Source organism: Poecilia latipinna, unplaced genomic scaffold, assembly GCF_001443285.1.
Source record: "Poecilia latipinna isolate Pla-1442-1.1 unplaced genomic scaffold, P_latipinna-1.0 Scaffold8, whole genome shotgun sequence".
Classification (NCBI taxonomy): domain Eukaryota; kingdom Metazoa; phylum Chordata; class Actinopteri; order Cyprinodontiformes; family Poeciliidae; genus Poecilia; species Poecilia latipinna.
Genome location: NW_015112624.1, coordinates 867,889 through 880,022, shown reverse-complemented (window position 1 = coordinate 880,022; position 12,134 = coordinate 867,889). Strand labels below are relative to the sequence as shown.

Here is a 12,134-nt window from a genome sequence, read left to right as displayed (position 1 = left end):
TATGTGACGCCCTCCCATTAAAAAAAAAAAAACAAAAAACCAAAAAAAGAAAATTTTGGTTTAAAAAAAAAAAAAAAAAAAAAAAAAAAAAAAAAAAATGGAGGGCAGGTTTGTTTTGCAGCTAAGCCGCTGCCGTGCCTGCTCTTGGGAAGTGACAGCACTGATTATAAACAGCATGGATTTTTATGAATTTTAATATCGCAAAACTAAAAATAAAAGCAAGAGTATGAACACGGCTTGACTGAGGGAGCATTAGGCGCCAATTAAGACAATAAGCTCGACTCATTCATTTTTAAGAGTCAAGATTTTCGGAAAGCTCTGTTGGGACCTACAAGATGACATGGTTACTAATCAAACAGCACGAGTAGTTTTAAGATTTATGTGATGCATGTTTTCTGTTTATCAGGTGACGGGAAGGAAATTATGAAGAATTGCTGCATGGCCTGCTTCCATTTTTCCACTTCTTCTGATGGCTCAGATAATGCGCTAACTGTGATTCCTATTTGAATTCATACAGCGAGAACTTCCTGGTGCGCTGGGACAGTATGGGGATGCCTAAGGAAATTGAAAAACTCAACAACCTGCCGGCCTTATTCACGGTAACCGAGTCTCAATCTGCTGACTGTGTTCCCTTGGTTTTAAAGATGTAAACAGTCTGAACCTCACCTGAAGACTATTTGTTTCTGGATCGCTCGAAATTTAATGACAGTTTTTGTAAATTATTCTCTTTCACGGGTGACTTGGTCAATGAGTGGTGCTGCTGCCATTTTGTTGTATTCAGAGAGCCGGCAGTTCTGGGAAAACGAGCAGCGAAGCTACCAGGAAGTGGAGTTTTGGAGCAGAATCAAACCCTTTCCATCAAAGGCACATGACAGTTAATTATTTGTGTCCTTCGAATTAAAAAGCGAGACACTTACAGACTCTCCAGACACAAAGTGGAATGTTTTCAGTATTTACTTCAACATACAGCTAACAAAACCTGCAAAATTAAGTTTCTGAAATAATTACTCCACAGGATTTACACTCAATACTTTGCTGGAGTTCCTTTTGCATGAATTAAGCATCAATGCGGCGTGGCATGGAGGTGATCAACCTTCTGCTGAGGTTTATTGCTGTCCTCTTCCTCTTGACAATGAAACAAATTTAGTGTGGCAGTCGTTTTAGTTCCCGCTCTAAAATGAAACCAGCACCTCCTTACGGGGGGGGGCATAAAGAAGTGCTGTCAAATGTCTTTGTGCACGACTGCTGAGATGTTAGACTCCATAAAGCCCAGTGGGCCAACATCCACAGATGACCCGGCTTCTCAAAGCATCACCGTTTGTAGAAAACGTCACGTTGGACATCAAGCAGCTTAGATTAATCTCCACCCTTCCTCCAGACGCTGGGACCGTGATTTACAAATGAAATGCTGCTTCATCTAAAAAGAGGGCTTTGAAGCGCAGAGAAAAAGTTGTCGTTTTTCTCCTCTGTCCAGTTGAGACGCTTCTAACCATCTTTTTTTATGAACACAAGATGAGCAGCGGTTGTAGCTCACATCCTGATACGTCTGTGTGTGTATAATTCCTGTTGAAGCCCTAATTCACGATTCAGTCCAGATAGTTAATTTCTCCCCAACAATTGTGTGGATGATCTTCTCAAGACTTGCATGTGTACCATTATTTTCAGCCATATTTTTTTTCTTCCATTCAACTTTCTGTTAGATTCAATACTTTGTGAGCAGCCAGCTTTTTATCATTGCTCATCAGCGATTTGCCTTTCTTGTGGAGAATGTCTGTCGAATGGACAAAGTTTATTTTCCAACATGGCGCCTTCTATTGGCCTGTGTCACTTTCTGCCAACACATGGAGATTTCAGCATCAAGCGGACAAAATATGGAGATTTCAGCACCAAGCAGACAAAATTGAGGACTCTAGTCTCCTTTCTCTGTGACAGAATTTCAAATTTCAATTAACTGTGAGCTGTAAATGTCTAAATTAGAAACGAATGCTTAAGATGTGTCATCCTGTATGTAATAAATCAGAGCTACCTGCACTGCATCCAGAAAATATTCACTGCGCTTCACTTTTTCCACATTTTGTGGTATTGCAGCCTTTTGCCAAACTGAATTAAATTAATGTCTTCCCTCAGGTCTTCATTTATAGTAAGAAAGGAAATGGTTCTGGATTTGTTAGCTTATGTGACAGTCGGTGAAATAAACACCATTTCTGGATTAGCTGGCCATCACAACTAGCTAACTGTTAGCCGCTAATGATGCTAAAGTTGGCGTCCGCCAAACCTGACCCGGATAATTGTTCTGTACAAGTGGTCTAATGTTGAAAACATTTTTTTAAATGGTGTGTTTTTACACATTTAACAGCAATAAAAAAAACCCAAGAAATCACATATATTCAAGAAATATTTTCCATATTGTCAAAGAGGTTAATGTAATGCAATTTGGAACAAGGATATAACGTAAAATGTGGAAAAAGTGAAGCGCTGTGAATACTTTCTGGATATACTGAATGTTTTACTTTTTGAACCAAATTACTAAAGTATAGATTTCTATTATTTTCCAATTGAGATGCATCCATATATAAACAAAGGCTGAGACACTAGAACACAGACATACCTTCTCCCAGCATTTACGCCGTGCTTTTGTCCTGTAACCTTTACTGTCATGTCTGCATCTCTGACCATGTCATCGTTCATAATAAACTGTCGATGACAGGAGAAGGTCACTGCCTTTGTATCTAATGTACCTCGTATGTCACCGCCAATCAGCTCTGTTTGCCTTCCTTGCGTCCAGGACCTGAGCAGCAGCGATCTGATGAGGCAGCGGCTCTTCCTGGTGTGTCAGATCATCAGAGTGGGCAGCATGGAGCTCAAAGAGGGCAAAAAGCAAACAGGTGGCTTACGGAGGCCGTTCGGCGTCGCCGGTGAGCAGCTAATATTTCTTCATAATCACCGGTAATAAAAGCCCCTTTTTTTTTGTTGTTGTCACGCAGCTGCAGAGTTTGGTTCTTTTAAGATGCAGGAATGAAAGATGGAGCAAAAACAAAAAGAAAGAAAGAGAAAGAGGAACACCTGTTTCCTGACCCAGAAAAGGCTTTTGCTCTGCCCTGGCGAGAGAGTTGGTGGAAACTGGCTTTTAGGCTCCAGCCAGATGGTTAGTGAGTTAAATGAGAAATGGTTTCCTCCAGCTCTTAAGCAAATGGAATAAAAATCTGAGTGTTAATCAAAGCCAGGAAAAAGGAAAGAAACAACAACAAAAAAATAAAAACGCAGCCACACTGGCAGCAGAACCGGGAGGAATTTATCAGCTCAGGAGATCGAGAACTCCTCAATCTGTTTAGCTACATGTGCCAAGTAACTCTGCGACGTTCACCTCTTTTTTGTCCTGCAGCAGCAAAATCTCATACTGAAAAGTCTCATCTTTAATTTTGTTTCAGGTTCTTGGCAAAGTTGCCAGTGATGCAGCAGAGTACCCCCTGCTGTTGGCAGATTCTCCAGCCTTTGTTTTTGCTAAAGGGGAAGAACTTGGTCTTCTTATGCAGCATTTCACAAAATCGGAGCATTTAGAGAGGGGCATCTTCAACCATTAATCTTTAAATCACTTCTCTAAATCAGAGGTGAACAAAGTTTAACCTGGTGGCTGTTTGTGGGCCCCAGAGTGATTAAAAAAAAAATATATATATATTTATTGACTTTAATCCAAGAACGATGTAATCTTACCCCTCAATCTAGGTGATTCATGTGCATGGAAACTTTTTTTATTTTTCATTAGAGCAAAATTATTAATGACTAATTAAAATCCCTTTTATAATGAAAAATACTAAGTCCAACACAATATATTAATCTATTTTATAACCAAGCTTTAATATTAAATAGGACCACATCAATTCACTGGTTTCTACTGAAAAATGTGGCTTTGATGCACCTAAAATCCTCTTTAAATTTGTTTAACTTAGCAACCTAAAGCAAAATTACTAGCTTAATCAAAGTAAGCATTATACAATATTTTAACTTAATAACTCTGGAAACTTGGGGTGAACTTTTTTTTTCTTCTTTTTTTTACATTTCCTTACATATAAAGATCTTTACTTGAATGGCATGTTTGTTTTCCCCATTTTTAGTTGCTAAAGCAAATTATATTTATATTCCAGGGAAATGATCTTATAAAAGTCATGCATTAGTTGTTAGTTATGCATTTAGTTCAAATGAATTGTTAGCTGGATGTTGTATCATTGGTGATTTTGTTAAAAATTACTATTTTTTATTAACACAGGATAAAAAAAAATTAATTGTGGTAAAATAAAAGTGGACTACTTCTAACTATTTTCATTGTGAGATTCCACCAGTGCAATAAAAGACAAGTTATTTTTAAGGCTTTCTACACATCTGTACGATGGATGCCAATAAATGCAGCTGGCACTGTAAGCTGGGAAAGTTCCTCTTGTAAAAATCCAGAAAAGTGTTCCTAGATTTTTTGTTTTGTTTTGGGGGCGGGGGGAGAGAAATGAAGCTGCCGAGCTAATAAAAGCAAGAAAATACAGTTTTCTATTGTTTTGTTTTTTGTTTTTGTGTGTGCGTTTCTACTTGAAAAGTGTCCAAACCCCGCTGTGATCCTTCCGACGTGTTTATCTTTGCAGTGATGGACATAACAGACGTCGCCCACGGCAAGATAGACGATGAGGACAAGCAGCACTTCATCCCGTTTCAGCAGTGAGTCTTCTCATGTTGTCATGCTTCATTTATGTGATGCCACCTCAGTGAGAGGAACTTGTACACAGAAGTTAGACTGGTGTTCCCCCTTTGTTTCCATCTTTTTTTTCTTTTACAATCATGCTGTTTTTAAAGAAAGAAAGAACTTGCCGAGTGTTGCGGCTCATCATAGGCCGACCGGGCTTTCATGGCTGGTGCACAGCAGGAGGGATCAGGATGGTGTTTTCACAGGGATCTTAGATGGAAGAGTCATAAACACAGCCTGGGTGATTCTCGTTATGTAAACCAAATTTCGACTGCATTGAACCGCGGTTTGTTTCTCTTCACTGCTTCATAAAAGGGGCTGCATTCCCCCCCTGAGAACCTACAGATAAACAAACCTGTTTTATTAGCCCAGACTATAACTCTGGATCTATCAACTGCTTGGGTAATTGTTTTAAATATTACATGTGCGTAATTTTCCTCTGCCGCCGAACTGAAGCGGTCTTCAGAGGGTTGCATGCAAACAAAGACCTTTTGGTATATTTTATCTCTTGCGCAGAAGATGAATTAAACCCATCGAAGTCATTATCGACCGCCGGCTCAGCTGTGCTGCCGAGAGCTCTGTTTTGAATTTACGCCGCCTCCTGTGTGTTACGTGTGCGCACTCACTTCCTGATTTTAACCGCATGAAGCTCCCTCTGGTTTTCTTGTGTCCTCATCACGACTCATCGCACAGAAGAGAAGCTTTAAAATTAAAACTTGTTTCACATGTACAGGGATTTGGAAACAATATTCAACCCCTTTGAGTTAGTAACATTTCTAACATTAAACAACAAATGTGACCAGTACAAAGTAGTGCATTATCGTATTGTAGAAGGATTATTATTATTATTATTATTATTATTTAGAGTTTGGATTATTGTTCAACATCTGTTCAGCACACAAAATTTTTAACTTATTTTAAACATATTAATAAACTGGAAAGACAACACAAATAAATTTTGAAATTAAAATCTGAGAACATATATTGTGTTTTGCTCAGCATCCCTTAAATAAAATCCAGTGCAACCGACTGCCTCCAGTATTTACCTGATCAGTCTGTAGAGTCCACCTGCGTCTCATTTAATCGAAGCTTAAATTTAGATGTACTGCAAAAACCTCAGAGGTTGGACTGAGAACAATACGCTGCAAAACCACAAAATCATATCAAGTGCTTTTGGTCTAGTTTCTAGATATACACTTGAAGTAAAACTAAAAGTAACTTGGCAGCAAGGTAAAAGGGGATGTTGTAAGTCAATACTTCTTTAATATTGATGAAAAAAAAAGTTCTTGTTCCATTTCCAGGTTATTTCACTTTTAACATGGGAAAAATATTTTCTTTTGTAAGTGAAATTATCTGGCAGTGGATCTAGAACTTTTTCATCAATATTAAAGAATTATTGACTTAAAACATGCTCTTTTATCTTGCTGAAAAGTTACTAGTAAGTCAGTTTTTGTCTTATTTCAAGTGTACCAGGATATTTTCCTTAGAAACTAGACCAAAAACACTTGGGTGATGCAGAAAACTCTGGTGAGAGTTAAGCAGATTCAGGGAACACGGTAGCTATAATTCCATCCAATTGGCTTGCGATTTTTGAGCAAACTTTTAAAATGTAGCCAAAAAGGAAAAAAAACAAATAAAATGAGAATTTGCCACGTTCCAAGGACTCAACAAGTGAATGAAAAGCATAGTTTGACCAAATGCTGATGGTTAGTATGGCTCTATCAAACGATACCCGTGAGATGAACCAAACATCTCAGACCAATGGAGAGTCCGCCCCTCTGTTTTAGACGTTTGGACTTTGACAGAACCTATCAGTGAATCGGAAAATGTGTGACGTTATAAATTATTCTGCAAATGTGTTCCCATCTCCGCTGCAGTGCATTAACTCTATTTTGGAAAAGCCAAAAACCACCACAAGCGAACGTAAAACCTCAGAGCAGCTTCTGTAAGGAAAGACCAACGTGTAACGGTTTGATCGACGTGCACGCCACCCTCACGATAGAAACTTCATCCTGAAAACAGCATCCGCCTCTGCAACGTATAGCGGTGGCAGCATCATGATGCGGGGATGCGTTTTATCACCAAAGAGAAGGAAGCAGACACTCAGGGATGCACAGGGATGGTTTGGCATCAAAGCGAATTCATTTATTAACTCCTGACCAAAATCCAACTGAGAACCTTTTTCAAGTCTGCATGCAGGAAGAATGGGCAAACATTTCAGTTTTAAATTCACAATAATGGAAGAAGTTTTCCCCCAAAAGTCTTGCAGCTGTAAACTGAGGAGGTTCTGCTTTGGGTCTGAAACATCCCACAGATTTTTATGTGTAGAAACATTTGAAAACTGTGGTCTTCCATCCAGGTCACAAATTTGCACTGCTTTGTGTTGGTCTGTAACGTAAAATCACTATAAAATAATTTTAAATTTGTGTTTGTAATGTGACAAACCATGACGCTCGATGGGTATGAATATTTCAGCAAAGCGTTATATCTGCAGTGTAGCAAATACGCTTTGTGCACAACCATTAGGGAAGTTTTATTTCAGTGCTAAGGCGTTAATACACTCAAAGATTAAATGTTTAGCAAAGGAGATGTGACCATTAACATTCTCGGAGGGAGGATATGTGAGTGCACAATTCTTTGGAAACTTTCAGGATGCGTCATTTCTCTCAAATAAATGCAAGACTAAAGAAATTCCTTCTTGCTAATTTAATTAGAGAAAATCGAACAAATGAACTCCTCAGGGTTAACTAATGAACACTTTAGACATCTAAAAAATGTTAAGTACCCAATGTAGCCTCTCTCTCTTTTCTCCACTAACTGGATTTCTTCCATGGAGTCGTATTTTTGTTCAGCTGTCCTGCTCTAAGAGGTGAACTTTTCTCCTTTTTTTTTAAATCATATGCTTCTGAAGAAGTTCACAAACTCCATAGATAGATCTGTTGTTTTTGAGGCTCTTACCCAGCTGGCTGGTCGGTCATGGAATCGGTATTGCTTTAAAAAAAAAGAGAGAAAAAAACATGCTGCAGACTTCTGTATAAAACGGCATCCCCATTGAAGACTTGAGTTCTAACCTAAAAAGGTCCAACTAGTTAATCGTCAAACTTGATGCAGTCTTAGTCTTAGTGGTCTTTGTCCAAACATGAGTCCATCCGTCTGGTCCATCCAGCCTTTCCAACTTCTACACATTACAAGTTCATTGCATTTCTGAACAACTTTTTAGCGTAAGGTTGTTCATTGTAGTTTTATGTCGATTTCTTCTTTGTTCTTTTTCTTCTCCAAACATATTTGTATGGCCTTGTTGAGGATTTACAACCGAACCTTTGGTTTTTGTGCTTTTTTTTTTTTTTTTTTTTTTTTGATAATCACGGCTTAAGAGCTTAGTCATGTTAAGAATGCTTCAACTTTCTAAAAATACTTTTTTTTAGTTTTCTGTGCTTATTGAATCCCAAATTTTGGTCCATTTCTCCTTGCTGGAAGGTTCTTAGGTGTTGATTATTCTACGTCGCACCTTGCTCGTTGCACAAACACACGCCACCCGAACAACGATCCCACGAGAATCAGATTCAGTGTAGCTTGTAAAATTTCCTCAGACATAATGAAGAGGTGAACTACTCACCTGCTAAATATTTATGCACACAGTGTAAAAAAACAAAGCAAAACACACACACGCAATGGGGGGATTGTAAAGTAATGAGGAAAGATCTGTAAACACACAGGATTTTATCCAACCTGAATCTGACGGCTCTTGCAGTACATAAAAACGTCTTAGCACGTAAACGCCCGTCCTGCTTGTTTTTTGCTTTCCTGTTTTCATTTTGTTAATTCAGTACAGTGCTTTTCGTCTTTTCCCCTGCGTATGGATAACTGCTTGTTTTTTTTGTCTGGGTCATAAACAGGAACACAGTAAGCATTGCCTAACATTAGTTGGATTACATTCATTTATTTCACATGCAATCTAAAACGCAACAGAGACGCATTCATTGACGCAACGGACATAATAACCAGTGAACCACGACGAAGTGAGCCGTGAATATATCATTGGGCGGTTCTTTGATCTTGTTCACAGACGGTGACGACGGCGAGCGAATGTGTGGCCTCTTCATTTCACAGTTCATAAAACATTTCATTTTGATAATTGGAGTAAGCCAAATATCCAACATTCGATGACTTACCCCTAAGCTTCTCGTTCAAAATGACATTGAGTGCACAGCTAATTAGACAAATGGCCAAATCCAAGTTGATAACCGAGATTAGCTGGTACGGTACGGGATGTCTGTGCTCAGAGTTTGAGTTTGACTGCAGATTGTGGGGAATCACGGCGGTTTTAATAAACACAGATGCCATCTGATGATTTTAGGTAGGGAAATTAGATTAACAGCAGCCATAATTAATAACTCGTCATTATTAATATCTCTCTTAGTCTTCATAGAGCATATATGTTTGTGCCGTAGGAAGAAAAGTGCCAAAAACAAAGGGAAGTGAAATGAAGACCGGAAGTGTTACGCTACCAACGATCTTCATGAGTGAAGAATGGATGGAGAATGGAACAATTTAACTGCACGTTAGAAACATAAGACATTTTAAAAAGCATAAATATTATAGCAACCTTATGCAAATGCTATTTTTTCCCCCTTTAGACAGCCTTTGCTTCCAATCTTCCAGTTTATCTACTGAATGCAATACATTGATGCATTATGTGTTGTCAGTGCATGCTTGTCTCAGGAAGTTTTTTGGTGGGACACCGACACCAAACTCAACTTCTTGTTGTTCCATTTCTATATTGTAAATACCTGGTCACTGCGAACGTGACAAAAAAAAAAAAAAAAAAAAAAATCAAAAAACAGCGTGGGAAAAAGCCCCTGGGAGGTTTTTATGACTGGAATTGATTTAGGAAGCGTGGATTAGTCGTTAGCTTCAGATGATTAATCTGAATTAACACAAATGAAAGAATGTCAACAGAATGATCTTTTGCAAAGAAGGTATTGTTTAGAAACATTGACCTCACTTCAGAAATCCTGAACTAAGGTCCTCACTCAAAGTTCACCAAAGTACTTCGCTAATTTGACAGATGGTTAAATCCAAATGGATACGTAAGATTGGATGGTGTGGATTATACATTTAAATGTTTGTGTTCAGACTTGGCATTTAATCCAGATGAATGAATTTTTGCAGCTTTTCTAATTATCACAAATGCAACTGAATGATTTTTAATGAGATGCAGCCGTTTCCAAATTGTTTATTTTAGTCATAAGCAGCTTCACATCTCTTCAGCGGCTCTGAGGTGTTTAGCAATTCTCTCTTGCATTCAGCCGCGGTAAACTGCATGTTTGGAAGCATAACGGCACACCTTGTCAGCGGGAAGGGAGAGCCTCTCGTCTTCTGCGACTCTCTGCCGTCCATTTCTTTGTCACCTGTCGGAGTCGGCGGCGGCTGATTTAGTTGTTTTCCTCATTTCGAAATGCCTCCCCCAGGATAGCCATGGAGACGTACATCCGCCAGAGGCAGATCATCATGTCTCCGCTCATTCCATCCAGAGTCATAGGGGAGAATGAGCCGCTCACGGCTGTCTTCAACAAAGTCATCGCCACGCGGGAGGTCAATCATAAAGGCCAGGGTGAGGCGGAGCGATCACAGACGAGGGCTCTCCCCTGTGGTTTTTTTCTTTTTTTTTTCCCCTTTCTTTCTTTCTCGAGGGTCACTCTAAATGAACCCTTTTGTTTTGGAGTAAAGTTGAAATCAGTGTGAGGGATCTGCGAATCGTACCCTTTTGGTGTCTGCCTCATTGAATTTCCTTACATGCCGTCTGCCAGGGCTGTTTGTGACCCTGAAGCTCCTCCCGGGAGACCTCGCTCAAGTCAGGAAAGACTTCCCCCACTTAGTGGACCGCAGCACGGCCATCGTCAGGAAAATGGGCTTCCCAGAGATCATCCTCCCAGGTGGGATTTAAAGCCTTTGTTGCTGGGCATTGCTCTAAAGCTCGCTCTGATCAGAGAGGTGTGTGGGCGTGCTGCGAATGCCTGGCCCGTCTACCTAATGATCTCCTCTTGTTCCTTCTCCAGGAAACGTTAGGAATGATATCTACGTAACCTTGCTTCAGGGAGAGTTTGACCGAGGCAAAAAGAAGACCCCGAAAAACGTGGAGGTCATCCTCAGCGTGCATGACGATGAAGGCAATCCGATGGAGGTAAAAACGTCTGCGCCACTCTTCTGTTTTTATTTGAAGTGAGGCCTTTTTTCTGCGTGCCTTTGTTCAGCCCTCCTGTTACAAGATATTACTGTGTTTGCGATTTTCTAATGGGCCAAAGTAGTTCATTAGTAGGGACATTCGAGACAGTTTTTCAAAACCGTAACTTCAAAGTCTGAAAAGTGTGTTGAGCATTTCTATTAGGGAGTTCCTGGTATATGTAGGTGAGAAAAGGCTTGCATTGCAACCAGGTATGCAACTTACAGCTGCAGTATGTAGTTAAGAAAAAGTTTTTTTTTTTTTTTACATATTTGTTAAAACTGTCACCTTGTTGTTGCAGTTTAATATGAGACAGATGATCTGTAAAAAATTTTTAAAAATTGACCTCCTTTGCCTCTGCTAACTACACTGCTCGATCAGAAACAATCAGTCAGAGCCAGGAAAAGGGTCTTAGCGCTGTCAATCATGCACGTGTGTGCGCTGCTCACACCCTCTAATCCCCTACAGCTTCTTCCTGAAAGCAGAGCCTGCCACCACTGGTCTAGCTAGTTAGTTTTTATTTGTGAAAAACTGAAACCATGTCTCCCTTCCCTTCCAATTTAAAACGATGCATTACTTTGCCTCTGTTTATCACATAAACTCCAATAAAATACATTGAAGATCATAGATGTAACAGGAGAACATTTTCACAGGCGTTGAATACCTCTGCTGTGCTCTGCGTCAGTGTTTTTCATTGCACAATAAATTTGTGTCAAATATACTTTTATGCTTTTTCTCTACAATCGTAATGACTGTATAGGAGTTCCTGTAATATCTGGTTAATAGTTGGTGCGTCTGCTGGTTAATGTTTAATATGGCTGCGTCATTATGTGAGACGCTTCATTTATTTTCTTTTCATGACCGCATAGTTCCAAAATTAATGACTCAGGGCTCCTACTTCAGATATCCTCTGTTACTTTAGTGACGATAAGTTTATATTTCACCAGACGATGGAAAAGGGGAAATGAATAACCCAATATTTCAGTCTGAATGAACTGCTAGTATATGCACTTTTCTGTGCTAATATTTTTCCCCCTCCCTAACAGCTTTATGTCCCTGGCTATGATTCAGATTTTTTTTATATTTATTATGTGCATATATATATATATATATATATATATTTTTTTTTTTTTTTTTTTTTTTATAAAGGGGGAAAAAACAAAAACCACAAAAAAAAAAAGTTTT

At 39.1% G+C, this 12,134-nt stretch overlaps 1 protein-coding gene across 2 annotated transcripts in view; it reads left to right on the top strand.

Annotated features, from left to right (window-relative positions):
- dock5 (dedicator of cytokinesis 5) overlaps nucleotides 1-12,134 on the top strand; it is a 74,904-nt gene that overhangs the window by 22,253 nt on the left and 40,517 nt on the right. For both annotated transcript variants that reach the window (XM_015028310.1, XM_015028317.1), the window contains exons 9-14: nucleotides 518-599; nucleotides 2,786-2,915; nucleotides 4,629-4,701; nucleotides 10,198-10,340; nucleotides 10,537-10,662; nucleotides 10,786-10,910. In XM_015028310.1, the coding sequence (XP_014883796.1) occupies nucleotides 518-599; nucleotides 2,786-2,915; nucleotides 4,629-4,701; nucleotides 10,198-10,340; nucleotides 10,537-10,662; nucleotides 10,786-10,910 (679 nt within the window). The remainder of the gene's footprint in view (nucleotides 1-517; nucleotides 600-2,785; nucleotides 2,916-4,628; nucleotides 4,702-10,197; nucleotides 10,341-10,536; nucleotides 10,663-10,785; nucleotides 10,911-12,134) is intronic.